Source organism: Podarcis pityusensis (assembly GCF_964106645.2).
Source record: "Podarcis pityusensis genome assembly, chromosome: 2".
Lineage (NCBI taxonomy): Eukaryota > Metazoa > Chordata > Lepidosauria > Squamata > Lacertidae > Podarcis > Podarcis pityusensis.
Window position 1 is genome coordinate 91,084,129 of NC_138029.1, and position 20,851 is coordinate 91,104,979.

At 45.0% G+C, this 20,851-nt stretch overlaps 1 protein-coding gene across 4 annotated transcripts in view; it reads left to right on the forward strand.

The window, feature by feature from the left end:
• LOC308471616 (protein SSUH2 homolog) overlaps positions 1-18,573 on the forward strand; it is a 31,115-nt gene extending 12,542 nt beyond the window's left edge. For all 4 annotated transcript variants that reach the window (XM_080995846.1, XM_080995848.1, XM_080995847.1 and 1 more), the window contains 7 exons: positions 1,771-1,895; positions 3,792-3,854; positions 9,833-9,915; positions 10,708-10,800; positions 12,633-12,738; positions 14,551-14,664; positions 16,500-18,573. In XM_080995846.1, the coding sequence (XP_080851972.1) occupies positions 1,771-1,895; positions 3,792-3,854; positions 9,833-9,915; positions 10,708-10,800; positions 12,633-12,738; positions 14,551-14,664; positions 16,500-16,640 (725 nt within the window). In that variant the 3' untranslated portion in view covers positions 16,641-18,573. The remainder of the gene's footprint in view (positions 1-1,770; positions 1,896-3,791; positions 3,855-9,832; positions 9,916-10,707; positions 10,801-12,632; positions 12,739-14,550; positions 14,665-16,499) is intronic.
• The last annotated feature ends 2,278 nt before the right edge of the window (positions 18,574-20,851 follow it).

Sequence of the window (20,851 nt, forward strand, 5' to 3'; positions counted from 1 at the left end):
CTACCAAATAAAGAGGGGCATCGTGATTAGCATATGGAAGTCTCTGGAAAAACCTGTGCTCAAATTTCCCTCAGCAATGTAGGTGAATTGGGTGAACTTGGGCCGATTGTTCTTTCTTTTGTCCTAATCTGAAGGTCGTTTTATATTTTGTGTTCTGAGCTCCTAGAGGGAAGTCTGCAATTAAGTAAAGCTAACATAATTACTACACATCTTCCAATTTAGAAAGCAGGTTGCTCTTTCCTTTCTATTTCCAGCAGAAGTTGTGAGGTTGTGGGCAGCTGCTGACAGGAGTCATATTTCCTCATATACAACCAGTTAGAATGAAATTAGCTTACTTTGAGCTCAGGGTGTGAAAGATTTAGACATCCTTCCTTTCAGGAAAAGAAAGACTGCTCATATTCCTCTTTGGAGGGGAGCAAATTATTTAATGCAGCAGAAGAATAATTAACATTGTACTATCTCACGCTATTCAGAGGAGACTGAAAAGTACAGGCTCCTTAGTTCCCATGGTGATTCTTGAACTCTTCATAGGTTTTCCACAGAACGGGACTTCCGATTCAGCCATTCTCTGCTCTCTAAAGGCAGAGAAGGAAACGGTACCCAACAGTGTAGTCCAAAGGCCTCCCATACTTCTCAAAATATTTATTTAATTATTTGGTTATAATTTTAATTTAAATCCTGCTTTTCTACACATAGGCAGTGTGTTGTTACAACAACGACAATAAGAATATGATAAAAACACCAACAATTGTAAAAAATTTTTTTAAAAAGCTGATAAAAATATCAAGTATGAAAGCAGTCAACACTAAACATCAAATGCATAATAAAAAGAGCATTTAAAAATAATAATCGTATTGAGACCAGAGAATAGGGAGTTTTGGGTTACTTTTCATACAGCTCTATTATTTAGAGCTGTTGACTCAAAATACCTGAAGGCAACTCAGTCCCTTTGCTACATTCCTCTGCCTTAATTTCTTCAGAGAAGGAAGTTCCTCAGTGGAAGTTTGTTATATGGCAATGAGAGAGAGTGCCTTTTTGTGGTAGTACCACGCTCCCCATAGGAGTACCACTGGTGTCAATATTGAAATCCTTCAGGTGCCAGATTAAAATCTATGCTTTTTAAAGTTTTGCACTGGTGGTTATTAGTCTGCTCTGCTATTGCTGTTGCCCTAATATGTTTATATTGTACTTGTTTTATTGTACTGTCTTGTTTTGTTTTATGCCTCTGTATACCATTCTGGTATCTGTATAGATCAGCCTTCCCCTTTTTGTTGCCCTCCAGATATTTTGGATTCCAACTCTCATCATCCCTTACCATTGGCTGTGCTAGCTGGGGTTGATAGGAACTGGAGTCCAACAAGATCTGAAGGGTACAAGGTTGGGAGACGCTAGCATACATGAAAAATGGATTTAAAGGTGTTGTTCAGCTATGACATCCATCGGCCCCAGCAAGCTTTGACAGTGGTCAAGGATGATTTGCGTTGTAGTTCATCAACAACTGGAGGGCACCATGTTGGTTTCTCCTGCTCTAGGGCCTCTCAAGGGAGAAAACCATAATATTTACTTGTCCTATTGTATTGTACTGCTGAAAAAATTTAACCAGCACCGATGATTCAGGGAAAGCTGCTGTTCTGGTTGAAAAATCCCAGAATATCTACCCACTTTGAGACAAACATTAGTAAAGGCAGGTCATTTGTCAACCTGTCATTTTGCCATTGAAGGTGGGGTACATCATTCTTACTAATTTTATGGTGGCTTCTGTTCTTCCAGGTGGATTTGTAGACTCCTTTGCTGTTGGAATACCACCTCTCCCATGGGATATAACAGTGGATGAACCTCCTTTGTTTACGGACTGTGAAATGCATATTCCAGTGCCCCATTCGTACTCAGTAGAGGTAAGAAAATAACAAGCCATTGGCTGCTCTACACAGGAGTTCAGTGGGGTTTACAATGCAACCCTGTGCATGTTTCCTCCGAAGTAAGACCCACCGTGTTCAATAGGGCTTATTTCTGTGAGTCTCCCTAAAAGGCAGGCAGCAAATAGAACAAGATGGAGAAGAATGTATGGTATTACGGCCTTGTTGACATTTTCCACCAGGGGAGACCTGAGGCATTTCTGTGCTGGAGGTGAAATGTTCTGCTGCTGCCTCTGTGATGTGAGGGTGCAAATTCTGTAAGGCCTTTTCCCTGACTGCGTGTAGAGTCTCCCCTGCTGGGCAGGGGGCATCCTTTTCAGATCCTGACTCCCACCCAAGCTGTGGTGCTTCCCATCAGCTCCTCCATTCAGGTGACAGGAGGGGAGGTGTTCCACAGAGCTTTCCCACTGGTCTCTCTCTGCCCTGAGGCTGGGGAAACCAGCGGTGAAGCTGAGCAGTGGAGCAGTCCCCCTTGTAGGGTAACGCCTGAGATGGCTGCCTCACTCTGCCTCATGGGGCCGGCTCTGCTTTCTGCCTTGCTGGTTCTTCAAGACTAAAGCCATGTATGCAATCAGTGGTTGAACTCAGGTTTCCTGATCTATTCACCTTGAACTGATGGGTCAGGGCCCACTACTGGGTCAGAACTTACTGAAATTACAGCAGCACCGTAGAAAATATATCATAAAAAGTAAAATAAAATAGAATTGAGAAATTCAAAGTGCTTTTGGCTTAACTTAGCACAAGTTGCACCCCTTCTGAAACCAGTTACTTTAAATACTCTGAAACAAACAGCGTCCCCCAGCCTGGTATTAATTGCTTCTTCCCGCAATTTATGATCTTGGCAGAGAGCATTGTTTTTACTGCGAGATAATATATTAGTGGAGAAAGTTTTTTTTTTTTTAACGTATGGGGATTTGGCAGGGAGTATTTTCCCCCCTTTGGTTTATATAGTCTGGTGTGTGTATTTCATTTCAAATGGGCAAGTTGCCATGAAAAACTGATTTGTATCCACCCAGAAGAACAAAGCATGGATATTTTTTCACTAGGCTGTGTGGTTTCCTTTAAAGCGGGCGCAAAAACAAAACTATTTAGGTGGTCTCTCCATGCTAAAATGCAATAGTCTAGGTACATCCTCTAAGTGGGCAACTGAAATCAATGTATCTTAAGTTGGTGCTGAAGTGCAAATCTACCATTTAATTTCAATGGAAAGTAAGTGAGTTCTTAATAATATTATGTGAATGACACCTTATGCCTCACTTCAATAGGTTTCTCCACGCTGAGGAAACTGGAAATCTTTGAGCACTTGATTCAATCTGAACCATGTCCTTCCATTCTCATTGCTCCTAACAATTGCTTTTATTATAGCATTGCTGGTCCATGTCATTTCTTTTAATGTGGAAAGTGGAAACCAAAGGTTGATATCAAGAAACAGAAGTGCCAGATTTAAGTGAGAACTGACTACTGCAACCTGCTTTGGGGTTTCTCCCCCTTTTATTACACCTTTATATAAAGCCACCTATAGGATGTCTTGCTAAAACGAGATCATAACATTGAACAAGTTGACTGTAGTTTAGGGATTTCTATCATAAAAAGAGTAAAGATTTTGGGTTGATTCAAGCATAGACTTTTTCATAGATAGTAGAATATATATATGGTTATAGAGGGAGACTACTCCTCCCTGTCTGCTTTTCCCACACTTCCGCATTGCAGATGTTTCGTTTTGCCGTTTTGTTTTACTTATGCACTTGTTTTTCATCCTGTGTTTTATTCTGTGAACCACGCTGAGATCATATGATGAAGGGCAGCTTAAATGAATGAATGAATAAGTTTCCCAAATCATTTTCAGTTATACTTCATTCCTTGCTTTGATTTCAGGACTGTCCAAACTGCAAAAGACGTGGTGAAACTATGTGTCAGCCTTGTAAAGGAACTGGCAAGGTATTGTATGATGGAAACATTGCCAAATTCTTTTCTGAAATTTCTGGGGGTTTTTTGCAATTGATATTTACTTTCGATTCAAAACGTAAAAGAACTGTTTTTTATTTAAATTATATGAATAATGTGTTTGCTGGAAACCACAGGAAATGAGAGTTTTCTCATGCTCTGGTCCTGCTTTGGGTTTCCCAAAAGCATCTGGTTTTCCACTCTCAGAACAGGATACTAAGCCACTGATCTGATACAGTAGGATCTGCTTATGCAACATGCCCAGCTTGGAGAGAGTGGAACCCTGAACAGGAGCACTCACTGGAGGCTACACTGCAACATTTGGTTGCAGGCACACTTGTTGCATTCTGTTTGTAGGTAAAATCACAACCTACTTGTCAGGGAACTGCCATCGGAAGGAAGGGAGGTGAAGGGGCTCACACAGGTTGGGAGAGACTCAGCAGCTGAAGAGGGAACCAGTAGGGGGAGAGGAGGTGAGCTGAGGGAAAGTGAGCTGGAGGGATGGCTCAGAGACACTTCCAGCGAAAACAGTGGGGAGGTTTCAGGACCTCCTGTAGGGACACCCACTCCTCGCCGGAAACTGTCACGCAGAGAGTCCAGAAGACGTGTTTCCGTTAAGGAGCTTTTATGTTGGAAGCGATTCTGAAAGCAACCACTGTCGGAATCTGCTAGTGACTAGAGGAGCCATGTCTGAGGGGCTCCGTCACAGACAGAGGTTTGTGGACTTGAACAAACTCTGAGGGGATACGATTTTACACACAAGCAGCTCATCATCCCATCACAGCATTCCGACAGTCTTTGAAAGCAGCTTGTGCAGGAGAAGGCATCATGAGCAACCCAGCCGGAACCGGAGAAGCAGGAGCTGGAGCGGGTCCAAGCCTGGAAGAAAGGTACCGGGTGTTGGAGGTCCAGCTAGCGCTGCAGACGGCGAGGCTTGAGGAGAGGAGGGCTCAGGATGCAGACAAAAAGGGGAAAGCCACCCAGCTCGCCAGAAAGGTACCAGGATTGGTGCAGAAGTTTGGGGGGGAGCCCAAAGACTATCATGGCTTTCGGACAGAGATGCAATATGCCCTCAATCTGCAGTTTGATGAATTCCCTGACGAGGAATCACGAGTGGCTTTCGTGATTGGGCATCTTGAAAAGGGGGCGAGAGACTGGGTTAGACCCCTGATGGCAGAGAATAGTGACGTCCTAAAGGACACAATGAAGTTCTTTCGCGCCATGGATCTGATGTTTTCCAGCGATATTGAACAGGGAGTGGTGCGCAGACAGTTAATGGCTTGCAAACAGGGGAGCCGATCTGTCCGTGAGTACTGGACTGAGTTCACCATGCTGGTTCACAGATTGGGGTGGGACTTATCGGCGGAACCCATTCAAATGCTATTTGAAGAAGGGCTTTCTTCGGCTGTGAAAGACGAACTTTCCCGGGGCCCCAGGGCGGATTCTATGGACCAGCTGACCAAATCTGCGCTGACCATAGGAGCGCGCCAGGAGGCAAGAGCATTGGAGAGGCGGGAAGGGAAGGGGGAACATTGGAAGGAGTTCCGCATTCCAGACATTCCGGAGCCAACTTTCCCGCCGGCAGAGCCGATGGAAATCGGAACAGCGCGCGTGCGTGCAGTTTCAAAGCCCAGTGAGGGGGGAAAGAAGGAGGGAAAAGGCGCCCGGAAATGCTATCTCTGCCAACAGCCAGGTCACTTTGCCAGAGTCTGCCCCCAGAGGAAGGAATGGCAAGGGATGGTGGGAGCTGTGGAGGGAAGGGAGGAAGAAATACCAGAGCAAGTAAAAGCCAACGCCTGGCTGCCACCGTCGGGGCACAGCAGCCAGGCCAAAGAGCAGTGAAAGTGCCCACGCCAGAACCTCCTAAACCCGCCCTAGTGATAGAAGTGGCGCTAGAGCTGCCAAACGGACACCCTCTAAAGATAAAGGCGCTGTTGGACTCAGGCAGCTCCTGCAATTTCATGAGCAAAGAGTTTGCAGCTGAACACCAGATACAGACGATCCCTTTAAGCAACCCCCTGCAGGTGACCACGATCGATGGCAGGGAGCTGTTGGGAGGAGAAGTCAGCTTGCAGACCGTCCCAATGATAATGAAGGTGGCAAGGCACACCGAACTGATAGCGTTTAATGTGGCCACCTTGGGAGGAGCTCCCATTATATTGGGGATGAGCTGGCTAGCGTTACATGATCCGCTGGTGGGCTGGCATCAGAGAGTGGTTTCTTTTGGTTCAGCACATTGCTTAGAACACTGCAAAGAGGGAAAGGGTTTGGCAGGGGCCCAAGCCACCCTAGCAGGGACTGAAGTAACGGAGAACGTGAAGGTACCACGACAATACGCAGATCTCCGCGACGTCTTCAGCGAAAGGGAAGCTGACCAACTACCCCCGCATAGACCCTTTGACTGTCAAATCAATTTACTCCCTGGGGCACAGCTCCCTGTAGGCAAGCTGTACGCCATGTCAGACAGAGAGATGCAGGAGCTAAAGGAGTTCATTGACAAGAACCTGAAGAGAGGGTTCATCAGAGAGTCCAGGGCGGTGGGGGGCAGCCCAGTGTTTTTTGTGGATAAAAAAAACACGAACAAGCCGAGGCTGGTGTGTGACTTCAGGGCCTTGAACGCAGTGTCAGAACCAGTGGCCTTCCCTATGCCCAGGATTGACGACATTTTGACAAGGGTGCGGAAGGGAAAGATTTTCACAAAGCTGGACCTAAGGGGGGCGTACAACCTGATACGAATAAGGAAGGGGGATGAATGGAAAACCACCATGTTCACCCCTTTGGGGGCATTTGAATATTTAGTTATGCCCTTCGGCTTACAAGCAGGCTCCGCGTGCTTTCAATCGTTTATGAACCACGTCCTGGGGCCTTTGCTTTACAAGAATTGTGTGGCCTTCTTAGACGACGTGTTGGTGTATTCTGAGAATGAGGAGCAGCATGTGAGAGACGTCAGAGAAGTGTTGAGCAGGCTGCAAGTCAACCAGCTGTGGGTGAAACTGGAGAAGTGTCAGTTTCATACCAAGGAGGTGGAATTCCTGGGGTATCGCCTGTCAGACAAGGGATTGGCCATGGATCCCGGCAAGGTCCAGGCGGTGCTGGAATGGAAAACACCCAAAACAAGGAAGGATGTGCAGAGGTTCCTAGGATTTGGGAACTTCTATCGTAAGTTCATCCGAAACTTTGCCCACCTGACGGCGCCCATTACGGACTGTCTCAGCAGTAAGAAGAAGTTCGTTTGGACTGAGGAGGCGGAGCGAGCATTTGAGGAACTAAAAAGGGCCTTCGCCTCGGAACAACAACTCCTGCATGTGGATTTACAAAAACCGATGAGAGTGGAAACTGACGCATCAGACAGAGCTATTGGGGCGGTGCTTCTGCAGCCAGGGAAGGAGGAGTCAGAGTGGAGACCGTGTGCCTTTTTTTCGCGAAAGCTGAACAAATCCGAGAGGAACTACACGGTGTATGACCGAGAACTACTAGCCATTCATGAGGCGTTCCGGAGATGGAGGCACCTGCTAATTGGCGCACAACATAAGGTGCAAGTGTGCACTGACCACAAGAACCTAGAGTATTGGAGGACGGCACGAGTGCTCAACCAACAGCAAGTGAGATGGGCCCAGGAGTTCTCCAAATTTAACTTTGAGATTTGTTACGTGCCAGGCCCAGAGAACATTAGGGCGGACGCTCTCTCTCGCAAACCTGAATATTTGGAGGGGGAGGGAGCACCCGAAGAGAGACATGTCATTCCAGAGGACCGCTGGGTGTGTGGGGCGGCATTGGTGGAACAAGGAGAACTGGTAGAGGAAACAGAGAATGATGAATACGCCCAGAATAAGCTCAGAGGTCTTAGGGGTGAGGGAGAGGAACCAGGGGGTTTCGAGGAAAGAAATGGAGCTTTGTATTACAAAGGGGCACTGTATATCCCTGAAGGAGACTTAAGGGGGAGGGTACTCAAGCAGTTGCACGACAGCCCCACGGCGGGGCATTTTGGACAACACAAAACCATGTGGTTGGTCACCAGGGAATTTTGGTGGCCTAAGGTGAGGGAAGATGTACGGGAGTATGTAAGAGGGTGCGAGCAATGCCAGCGAGCCAAAGGGGAGAGGCGGGCGCCAGCGGGGCTATTAGAACCCTTACCAACCCCAGAACGACCTTGGGAGGCAGTGTCGATAGATTTTATGACTGATCTGCCGAAGTCCAAGGGGAAAACAGCCATCATGGTGGTGGTAGACCTACTAACAAAGATGTGCCACTTTGTAGCCTGCTCGCATGCAGTCACGGCGGAAGAGACAGCGAAGTTATTTGTAGAACACATTTTTAGGTTGCACGGGGTGCCATTGAGGGTGGTCTCAGACCGAGGAAAACAATTTACTTCCAGGTTCTGGAGGAAGCTCATGAGCTTACTGCAGGTGGAGGTCAACTTTTCGACTGCCCGGCACCCTGAAACCAACGGGCAGGCGGAAAGAGCAAACGGTGTCCTCCAGCAATACCTGAGGTGTTATGTCAATGACAGAGAGAATGACTGGGTAGAAAAGTTGGCGCTGGCGGAATTTGCCTACAACAATCCCGAGAATGTGTCCACAGGGATGAGCCCCTTCTTGGCTAATTATGGGTGTCATCCCAGGGCTTTCCCAGGGGGAGAAGGGGAGAGATGGAGCGTCCCGGCAGCCGAGCATTTTGTAGAAGAAATGGAAGCAATCCATCGTCAGCTCCAACTCAACTTAGAAAGGGCGAAGGAAGAATACAAGAGGCAGGCAGACAAGAACCGAAGGGAAGGTGAAACCATAAGGGTGGGAGATAGGGTGTGGCTGTCAACCCAAGGGTTGCCGTTCAAAGGAGGTTGTAAGAAATTAAGACCCAGGAGATTGGGTCCCTTTGAGGTCATTCAACAGGTCAACCCAGTGGCTTTCAGGCTCCGGTTACCCAACCACATGAAACTGCACCCAGTATTTCACAGGTCGTTACTGTCACCGTATGAGGGGGGACGAGAAGGGATGGCCACTCGGGGACCGGTCATAGAAGAAAGAGAATGCAGCAGCCACGTGGCAGAAATCCTCGACGCCAGGTGGAAGGGGGATCAGGTGGAGTATTTGGTAGCGTGGGAAGGAGAACCGGAGTCAGAAAACACTTGGGCAATGGCAGAAGATATCAATGACGAGGTATTGATAGAAACGTTCCATCAAAGGTTCCCAAGGAAACCTCAGCCTGTGGAGAGGTTCCGGAGGGAATACTTTGGGACCACCGATGAGGAGGAGGAGTTGGAAGGATTCCCGGACTCGGAAGGGGAAGGGGAGATGGACTCTGAGGAGGAGGAGTACTTCGAGACCAGGAACCGCAACAGGTGGAGAGAAGTGTTCGAGACATCGGAAGATGAAGGAAGTTCATTCCGGGGTTTTGCCTCCTCACCGCCCGTAGAGGAGGGGGCGAGAGGGGGTGAAGGGGGCCCTGGAGGGGAGGTGGATGTCAGGGAACTGCCATCGGAAGGAAGGGAGGTGAAGGGGCTCACACAGGTTGGGAGAGACTCAGCAGCTGAAGAGGGAACCAGTAGGGGGAGAGGAGGTGAGCTGAGGGAAAGTGAGCTGGAGGGATGGCTCAGAGACACTTCCAGCGAAAACAGTGGGGAGGTTTCAGGACCTCCTGTAGGGACACCCACTCCTCGCCGGAAACTGTCACACAGAGAGTCCAGAAGACGTGTTTCCGTTAAGGAGCTTTTATGTTGGAAGCGATTCCGAAAGCAACCACTGTCGGAATCTGCTAGTGACTAGAGGAGCCATGTCTGAGGGGCTCCGTCACAGACAGAGGTTTGTGGACTTGAACAAACTCTGAGGGGATACGATTTTACGCACAAGCAGCTCATCATCCCATCACACTACTTAACGTGGCAAATGTGCACTCAACTCTCCAAATGGAAAGAGCGAGTTTCAAAGATATACACACATGCATGCCTGATTATTTTGTTTTGTCCTTTAATGTAGAAAAAGTGTTCGGCTTGTGGTGGGACTGGTTCACAGGAGGACAGCAATATCTGCTCGTGGTGCGCAGGTTCAGGAAAGAATCGGTAAGTGAATAAGTGGTAAGTTATACCACTTGTATCAGGGACGTGGGTGGCGCTGTGGGTTAAACCACAGAGCCTAGGACTTGCTGATCAGAAGGTCGGCGGTGCAAATCCCCGTGATGGGGTGAGCTCCCGTTGCTCGGTCCCTGCTCCTGCCAACCTAGCAGTTCGAAAGCACGTCAAAGTAAAAGTAGATAAATAGGTACCGCTCCGGCGGGAAGGTAAACTGTGTTTCCATGTGCTGTTCTGGTTCGCCAGAAGCGGCTTAGTCATGCTGGCCACATGACCCGGAAGCTGTACGTCGGCTCCCTCGGCCAATAAAGCAAAATGAGCGCCGCAACCCCAGAGTCGGTCACGACTGGACCTAATGGTCAGGGGTCCCTTTACCTTTATCTTTACACCACTTGTAGTAAGTTGCATGGCAGGAGATTATTGAGTTGGCTCACCCCCCCACCCCCCCCGGTTATTTCAGCAAGGGGAATTTGTGATCAATTGTGATTTTTTTTTGGGGGGGGGACATACAGTGTTCTCAGCACTCTCTGCCTCATTCACCTCCCCTGTGATCATCTGTATCAATGTACCCATTTTACAGCAGTGGCACTGAAACCAGTAAACCATACTGAAAGTCTTAGCGTTGGTCCATAGTAATGATGAAATTGTTAGAAACTATTCAACTTAGAAAAATCTAGCCATATGCAGAGTAAAGAATTATATTGCTTCTAAATGTTAAGTATGTGCACATTTCCTATTTCCCATTTTTGTGTGTGTGTGTTTTCCCACCTTCCTCTTCCGCAGTTGCTTCAATTGCCGTGGCAATGGCTGGCTGAAGTGTTACCGTTGCAATGGAAGCGGTGTCTTGCTATTTCATACCGAACTTACGATAACTTGGTAAGTTGAAAAGCCAAAGGAAGAAGAGTTCCATGAAGGTGTGCTCTTGCTACAACCCTTGAACATTTTCGAGTGATTCCTTGGCATGGTATTAGCAGAGATCATCACCGAGTACTAGGAATCTTTACAGCGGCTTTATATGGAATCTGGCCATTACTCTATCTAGTTCAGTATTGTCTGCTTTGACTTTCAGTGGCTCTCCAGGGTTTCAAACACAGGTCTCTCCTTGAGATGCCAGGGATTGACCCTGATGCCTTCTGCATGCAAGGCAGCTGCACTACCACATCCCTACTCTCTGCAGCTTTTGCTATATTAAGCTTTATGCTAGGAATGCCCAGTGTACATCAACAGAGAACATCAATTGACACGTCTTTCCTTTCTTCACCATGCAGACTGCTGGACTTGAAATCCAGGAAAGTTACTAGACTGTTTTGTTGTTATTTTTTTATTAGCATCTTACTAGGATTTTTAAAATTGCCAAGTGGGCTTGCATAGAAGGGACGGGTCTCTCTATCGCTTGCCCACCAGCCCACTTGGTTTCCCCGCTGGTCTTCCTCTACAGCCAGCAGGGAAGGAAAGTGGGCTGGTAGATGAGGAACAGAGAACTCCATCCGTCTTCTGCCAGACCCACAATATTTCCTTGTTGGCCATGGAGCAAGATTCTTCACTTTATCCTAAGCCAGCGTTAAAACCAAGTGGGCTGGATGATCCGTCCCTACTTCAGCTCACTCACCTGCAGGCCCTGTCAGAATTCCAGAGAGGTCCAGGCCACTTTCAGGGCCCCAAACCATAATAAAAACACTAGTTTTTATTGTGGTTCCCCCCCCAAAAAAAATCAGCTGAGCTAAGAGGACATGTTTATCAATGGTTTAATCTTGTGCTGTGAGAACCTCTCTCCCCCTCTCTCTAACATATATATATTACATATAAATATATATATATATATGTAAAAACGTATATATATGTAAAAACAGAAATAATAATTTTATAATAGATTTTATTAAACTCTAAAAATGACAAAATCTACATCAGTTAACAATTTTGTGTCTTTTTCCAAATCACAATTCATATTTGCAGCTCTGAGCTGAGTGTGCCACATTATGGTCTGAGGCTCATAAAAAAAAACCTGTGCATCAAATGCCAAAAAATAGCGTTGCCAGAATTTTTGAGCTCCCCCCCCCCCCGGCTCGAATGTCTGGGAATTTCTGGACGTATGGCAGCCCTACCAAAAGATTAACTAGTGTATAAATCTGAGGCTCTCTTTGTGTTTATGGCCCAGGGGAAATGGCCCTTATGCTACCATCTTCTGATTGGCCCTGCTCACTTGCATCTAATTTCTTGTCTAGAGACCAGACAAATAGTTAAATACGAGGCTATTCTAGTGGTCCATGAATTTTTCCCATAGCAATGCTAGTAGAGCCAACAAAAAAACCTCCAAATGACCGAGCAACCAAGTCACACACAGACCAGTCTCTCCCCCCCCCCCCACTTTCATCTCACCTCATCATAAATCACTGGAGCCAAAATTCCTTGCTAAGCAAAACACATTTTCCGAGTCATCCAAAAGCAATGTGGGAAATTGTTGTATCAGGATACAAGCAAAGCCTTCATTCAGATTGCAGTTATACACAATTACCTAGAACTAAGTTTCACTGAAATCAATCAGTGGGAAGACATGCAGGTTTGCTGTATTAATTTATCTTTTCAGTGCTGTCTAGGAGCTGGATGTTGTGAGGTCAGCACTGTTACGCTTTGCCCAGCCTACTTTGTCCTTGAACGTGTGCCTGAAAAAGAAAGCAAATGTGTCTTCTTCGTTTCTGTTTTCTCAACAGGAAGAACAATGTTTTAGAACATGTAGCAGACAAGAATTCTGGCTTCCCAGTTCACCATTTGCAAGAAGTGACTGGGAAAGAAATTGTTAGTGATGAAGGTTCCTTGGTAAGCCACATTCAACCAAATAGCCTGGGGACATGGGTGCTGTTTTTCTTTTGTGGGGTGTGGATATACTCAGGATGGGGGATAAATTCAATTCAGTTCACATTTAAACTTACCTAATTCACACTTTCTGAAATAATCTGTGAACCAAAACACAGCCCTCTTTCAAAACCTTCACTTCTCTAAATGTTGCAGTGCAGTTCTATAGCCACATAATGGATGTGCTATAGTGTATATAGTGAACATAGGGATGTGGGTGGCACTGTGGTCTAAACTACAGAGCTTCTTGGGCTTGTTGATTGGAAGCTTGGCAGTTGGAATCCCTGAGACGTTCGAAAGCGTGCCAGTGCAAGTAGATAAATAGGTACCGCTGCGACGGGAAGGTAAACTGCATTTCTGTGGGCTCTGGCACTCGTCCTCCGTGCGCCAGTAGCGGTTTAGTCATGCTGGCCACATGACCCGGAAAACTGTCTGTGGACAAACGCCAGCTCCCTCAGCCTGAAAGCGAGATGAGTGCCGCAACTCCATAGTCGCCTTTGACTGGACTTAACCATCCTTTACCTTTTTACCATACCAAACATAATGCATAAACATTTTTTGAAAGTTAGGTCATTCAGGTTATGGAAACACTTTAAATAGGAGCTTAAATACAAGCTCCAGGTAAGCAGTTAAATGTGTGTTTATCAAAACTATAAGGTGAGAAGGATTTGTTTTTTTAATAGGAAATATTGATGGGAATTTCCTATGTCGATATTTTTTTTTTGTTATCCCATGCAAAGGAAGAGTATTTGGGTTGGTTTTGGTGTTTATATGCCCTATACTCAGGGGTTTTTCCCCCAGCCAGAACTTGCCAGAACTCGGTTCCAGCACCTCTCGCATGGATTCTGGCACCTCTCATGTGGGTGCCATTGCCATTCTAAAAGAACAAATGAAGTGTTCATGGCCATCTCAGTTCTACTATATGCAGATGATGTGGTACTCCTATTCCAAACAAAAGTGGGCCTAAAAAGGTTGATAAGGGCAATCACAGGATACTGCCAGAAAGAACAACTGACTGTGAATTTGAGTGCTATATTGAAAGGGAATTTTCAATGTGCGTTTTCCTTGGCTCACAATGGCAGGAGAAGCAGCACCTGTTAAATTTCCCATTTATACAGAAGTATTTGGTGCGGCAAAACCCTGTCTTCTATCAGTGGTGGATTTGGGTACGATGGTGCCCTGTACAAAACCAAAATTTGTCCCCCTCCATCCTTGCACTGCCTTCCCAAAGGCAGGGAAGCAAGTCACTGGGCTTTGAGAAGGAAGCACGAGGGGTTGGCAGGGTGCTAGAGCCCTCCTACCTCCTTCCCAAAGCTGGGAAAGCACTAACTATGCTTTGGGAAGGAGACAGGAAGATTCTAGGACTCTATCAGAGCCCAACACCACCTTCACAAAGCCAAGCGACTCGGGCTTTTAGACGGTGTCCCCTCAGCTCAGCACCCAGTGTGTATGTACTGCTAGCACAGCCCTAAATCCGCCCTGCTTCTATACTGTATTCCACGCAGGCAAGCAAGGAGCATCAAAGAGCCCAAGGACATCCTTGGGCCAATCATAAAATTCAAGGAAGGTGCAAAGCAGCGTCTGTGAGGGGTGTGGCACTGGGAAGAGCCCCATGGGTCAGACAGAGAGGCCCTGAGGGCTGACTTTTGACCCCTGGACCCGAGGTTCCTCATCTCTGTCCCAAAACAACAACGCCACCACTTTTTGGGTTTTTCTTGGGAGTTTAACAATATTTTACAAATGTGAATATAGCAGTGTATTTTATTTGTTCTCTAGGTATTTCCCATAGTTGATTTCCCAGAGCCATTAGTTGAGGACTATTCCCGAGCATTCATTGCACAACACAATATACAGTTTACCTCAGAAGGATTGCACAGAGTCCTGAGGCAGGTAGGTGGAAAATGGAATCAATGGATACCTGTAATAAAGGATTAGGGTTTGTTTCTTGTCAGTAGCTTGGCATAACTTCTTCTTATTCTTATTCTTTTTCTTCTACTATGTCATTATTATTTATTAAATGTCTTATCCAACCTTCACCAGCAGGTCCCAGGGAGGGGATACAACAATTTTAAAATCAGAATAAGAAATGGTTAAAACGAATTACAGTTGCAGGAATAGAGTGGGTCTTGAAAACACATGTGTCATGTGTCAAAGGCCAGGGTGAAGAGGTGAATCTTCAGCATGCATCAGAAGCTATGCAATGAAGGTGCCAGATATACCTCTGTGAGGAGGGAATTCCACAACCTAGGAGATGCCACACAGAATGCCCTCTCCCAGGTCACACACCTTTACTGAGCTTCTGAGGGAGAGATGTAACTTTAACTTAGAGGGGCAGATTCTTAACAATATTTTTGCTGGCTATACCAGATCCCAATACTTTTTAGGAAAGTTAAAAGGGAAGTTGTATGGTGAACTGTATGGTGCCTGCAAATGGGGAACGGTTTTTGGTTTTTTATCCTCTGCCATTGTAAAACAAAAAGGGGGAAATGTTGCGGCATTCGAGGAACTTCAGTAATAGTTGTAAGGTAGATATACGAAATTAGATATATTAAGAATAAGTTTAATTATGATAAAAGTGTGTATTGGCAATAAGTATTATGAAATCAAAATATGGAATAGCCAGGAGGTTGGGTCTTTAGTGTTAAGACCAATATATGTTATATTGTTTGCTAAGAAAATTATGTGTCTATAGTTATTCCTGTGTGTAATTTAGAATTTGTGTTTTTTTCTTTTTTCTTGTTGTATCAATAAAAAATCTTTTTAAGAAAAGGGCGGGGGGGGGGGGAGGAAGGGAACTGTGAGAACCAATAGGCAGATGTTCCAAAACAAAAGGAAATAGTTTTTCACATAATGCTTTTCTGAAATTCCTTCCTTGTGATGTATGTATCAATAAGGTCAAAATTGTCACGGCCATGAACAGTTGCACAATAAGCTTGTTAGTGAATGTAATTTCATGTGAAGTCATATGAGTTTTAACTAATCACCACAAGCTGGGGGATGAACAATGGAGTCATTCAATAACTAGTCCACAGCATACTAGAACTATGGGTATTACAGTGTTACACAAAGGATGACCCTCCAAACTGAATCCAACCCATGAGCTGAATATCAGATAGTTCGCCATGAGTTTTGCTGTCTGTGTGGAATGCTCAACTCTTGGCTATTTTGAGATACAGGATGCTAAAGTGAACCAGATGAGTAATCTCTTACCTGGCACAGGAGATATCAAGTATTTTCTTCCTTTAGCTAACAAAGGGGAACTATTTGTGGGTCGACACACTGGTGTCTTGTCGGAGCTCTTCTTTAAAGACAGAAAGGCAGGGCATAAAAGTTCTTCTAAAGAAACAGAGTTGAGCTCAGGTTTGGCAAAGACATTTTGCTGCCTGAAGCAAAAGGCAAGATGGAACATCCTCCCTATTTGATGTGTAGAAGCCAATTGTACTGGCAGCTGAATCTTACTACAAAACCAGAAATGGGATGGCATCCTCCACAGCATTTGAAGTAGCCAGCTAATTTAGGTCGCTGAGAACAGGCCACGTGGCATACAAACTGTGGCTTCCAACACAGGGGAATGTCTGGTGTTCAGGGGTGCTTAGAAGGAGCAGCCAGGGGACTGCTACCACTGCTGCTCAGCATCTGCCACCTGAGGGAGTTTAATGGTAGGGCCGGCCCTGTTTGCTCGTTGGAGCAGGTTTTTCAGTGAATTATATATCTCTTTTTTTCAGAAACAAACAGTTGAGTTGGTGCCACTCACAAAGGTTGACTATGAATGGAAAGAGAGAGTCTATTCCTTCTACATCTTTGGCAATGAGAATAAAGTATATACCAAAGACTATCCAGCAAAGTGCTGCTGCTCCATCATGTGACACGAGGACAGTTTTGGTGGCATTCAGCAACACAGCTGCTCCCGGTTATTTGTTCTTCACGGCAACTTGCAGATTTTTATTTTATTTTATTTGCTGAAGGACATTTTCTGTATGATATTTAGGGATTCAGCCATAGTTCAGCACGGTCGAAGTTGTTTGTGGGTGCTATACACCGGACATTTGTCACTAATACATGACTGCATTGGCTGTGCTTTTCAATTAGGGAGATGAAGGAAACTATTTGTTCTAATGCACGAAAGAGGATTCAATGCATTTGCTTTCTTGTGGTTGTGCATTAGGATGCCTCAAGCTAAGCATCCTGTAAACTTCTTGTGGAAGTATAAGCAGTTCAGAATGAAATATATTCCAGCACTGGGCATCATACTGCATGAATCTCTGCTGTGATTTGCATTCCTCTTAACTAAGAAGGTCAGGTAAGTGAGGGATTGATGGACAGATTTTTCATTTGTCTCCTATACTAGAACAGATCCCCTCTCCCTGCCATTTCAGTGTCTGATTGTACAAGTGCCACATTTAGCAAGGTCTATAGCAGGGTCAGAGAAGCTGTGGCTCACCAGGCATTGCTGGATTATAACTCCCACCATCCCTTACCATTGGCCATGCTTGCCTGGAAGTGGTCCAGGAGCTCCTCAAGGATCACAGATTCTCTGATCTGAAGGATCATAGCATACTCTGATGTTATTGTAATCATAGAATTCAATGAGAAAATGTTTTGAAAATTGAGTCTTAGCTGTGATCAAATGCCCCAGTACCTGGTGCTCAACAACCTCTGTGTTTAAGTACCAGTATTAAGGCAACTAGCATCTACAGTGGTACCTCGGGTTACATTATGTAATTCTACCTGAAGAAATATCAGGATCACCCCAGAGAAGAATTAGTGTGAGTCTGCACACTTTTTTTTTATTTAAGAACATGTCTCAAGTGGTGTAATACATTTAAGCAACCCTTTGGATTTTGTTTCTGTTTTTAAATTAACTTACATCATTGCGTAGAAAATGACTAAGTACAAAACTGATCAGATTTGCTGGAATGCTATGCTATAGGGGAATAATGAGCAAGTCTCCTAATGGTGGGTTCCTCCCCTGTCCTAATACTTGCACAAAACCATGTGGTATAGCAGTCAGAATGCTGGACTTAGTCCAAGGAAACCCACGTTGAAATTTCCACTGAACCATGATGCTCATTAGTTCACAATGGGTTAATTAATAGGAAAAAAACAACACTATTATAGCTACATCCGCCAATTTTCTATATTGGTCCTGCTCTTATACATTTAAGGACCATATGACATACAGATGCTAGTCAAGTGAAGCTATTCCCAGCATGATGTGAAACTAAGTGATGCAGGAAAGCCCTTGTCCACCTGGGTCTAGAATATCTCAGAGTATCCATCTCCTCCTTATCTTCCTGCTGCTCTGTGAACCAGCCAGAAAAGTCATTCCCTTGTCAGAGGCCTTCCTCCATGTCCTCTTGCCACCTGGGCAAGTTGAATAGAGAAAGCACCTTCTGTGCTGTGGCCCCCAGACTGTGGAAGAGCCTCCCTAGGGAGACACACCTAGAGCCATCCAGATTGTCTGTGAGTTAAATAACATGGCATCTGATCTCATAGAAAGCCCATTCAGGCCAGCCATTGATGCTTTTAGCTCCATATTGTCTCCTCCCTGCCAGCCAGGATGTCAGACAGGAGTCTTTCGTAGCCCTACCTGGAGACGCCAGGAACTGAACCCGGGACATTTGCATGCAAAGTGTGCACTCTACCACCTCTCTTACCATGTTTTTAAACTGCTGCTATTTTAATAATTTCACTGTTTTGTCTTATTTGCAATTTTCATTTTAACTTTTGAGTTGCCTTTGAATAGTTTCTGTCAGAGGCCGTATATATATATATTTGTAATAAATAACATAAATCAAAGTTCTGCCTGCTTAATTTCTTTGGGGATGATGTTAATGGCAAAGAAGCCAGACCAAAATAAAAATGTGTTTATTTAATTGTAGCTCACTGGTATTTGATAATAAATTCCAGCGCCGATGAAATGCTTTGGAGTCCTGTCCTTGCCCTAGGACCACTTAAGCCTGTCTTAAACAAATAAAGGTCACTAGTCAGTTCTACAGCATTGTTGTGTCCTGTCACAGTGGTACTACACTGTGAATAAGCGTACCGGACTTCAGGGACGGGAATGGAGCTGGATCACAAATAACCTGTGTAAACTACATAGGACTCCACAGCTGCTTTTCCAGCAGAGGTTGACAGGGAGAAATGGATGCAGAAGTGGGAAGTTGCATTGGAGGGACAGAATGATATTGTAGCTGTGGTAATGCAAATAATTGACTGTACTCTGACCCTACTATGAGTAAATAAGCTCAGGCTGGTATATTGGTATACACGCAAGCGCGCACACACACCCATAGTCATAAGAGGTAAACATGCTGAAGTTGAAACCAAGATCCTATGCCAGATGCCAAGTTCCACGAGGAATTTTGCTTGAGCAAAATTACAGAAAACGAACAGCTCCTTGGGGCATTGTACTGACGTCACTGAGGAGACCAAGCCTTTCATATGAGAGTTTAGAACAATAAGAAGTCTCTTAACAAGATTTTGGGTCGCTAGAATTGCTCCCACATAAGATAAGTAGTTAAAGTAGTAGACAGGTATAATGGATGACTGCCAATGTTAAAGGTCAGTAGATCACAAACAATGATATTCTCTCAAGACATTGTAGTTGGAATTGGATTGTGTAACAGGCAGGACACAGTTCTGAATGTAAGTAACGGACATAAACAACTTCATGTAAGTAATGGACATAAACAACAACTGGAATGATATTATTATTATTATTATTATTATTATTATTATTATTATTATTCCTTGTTAAATTTGCTTACTGCCAAAAATCACAGGGTGGTTCACAACATAAAAATACAAAATGAGAACACAAAAGACATAATAAAAACAGTTGAGGCATCATTTTACCTGAACCTCATGACTCGAAAACTTTAGACATGTAGTTCATATATCAAAGCATCGTGAACAAACAACAATCATGTATACCAGACCATTTACTGGTACCAAGCCTGGTATTTGCCACTGTTATCTCAGTTCACTCCAGAAGGAAATATTGCAACACTGTCTTGATAAAGCTCTCAATCCAATGTTTCCAAGACGCAGGGCTCTTTCCCTAGCTATTTTTATTTTTTGCTGTATTATTTTATTGTGCAACTGTAGTGTTTTCCTTTGCAAGTATTAAATATTGTAATATGTTCTTCCCCCTCGGGATCTGATAAATTGATAACAATGTTATCAGAGTATTACAGGCTGTTTTGTTCTGTGTATATGGCATTATTAGCATGCATTTAAGGATGTGAGAATAACTGGGTAGTCAGAATTTGAAAGGACGGTGCAACTGAGATGATAGGCATTACTACTAGAAAGCTGTATGAAGAAGATAACAATTTGGAATAAGAATCTAGGGAGAACCTACAGGATGAGACCAAGGGCCCATCTAATCTGGCACCCTGTTCTCACAGTGGCCAACCAGATGTTTGGGGAAAGCCTGCAAGCAGGACACGAGCACAACAGACTCCTCTCCTGGAGTCTGCAACAACTGGTACAGTGGAACCTCAGTTGTCGAACATAATCCGTTCCGGAAGACCATTCAACTTCCAAAACGTTCGTCAACCGAGGTGCTATGGGTGGTTGGCAATGTCAATGGAGAAAATGGAGAAACACGCCTCGGAAGCTGTTGGTCTTCCGAGGCGCGTTCAGAAACGGAAGCAATTAATTGTGGGTTTTCGGCGTTCCAAAACCGAAACGTTCGGTTTCTGAGATGCTTGAAAACCGAAGTTCAACTGTACTCAGAAGCATACTGCCTTCAACAGTGGAAGCAGAACCTAGCCATCATGGTTAGTAGTCCTTCGAGGCCTTATCCTCCATGAATTTGTCTAAACCTCTTTTAAGGTCACTCAACATGGTGGCCATCATTACCTCTTGCCAAAGCAAATTCCATGGATGACCTATGTGCTGCGTGCAAAACTGCTTTCTTTTTGTCAGGTTCCATGATGCCACGCAGACTCACTCTGTCCAACAGACAGACTCAAATTGCCCGCACCTGAGCCCTTACAACATTTCTGCACAACCTGCTCAAAGCAGCACACCCAGGTGGTGACTTTTCATTGCAACGGCAAGCAAGTGG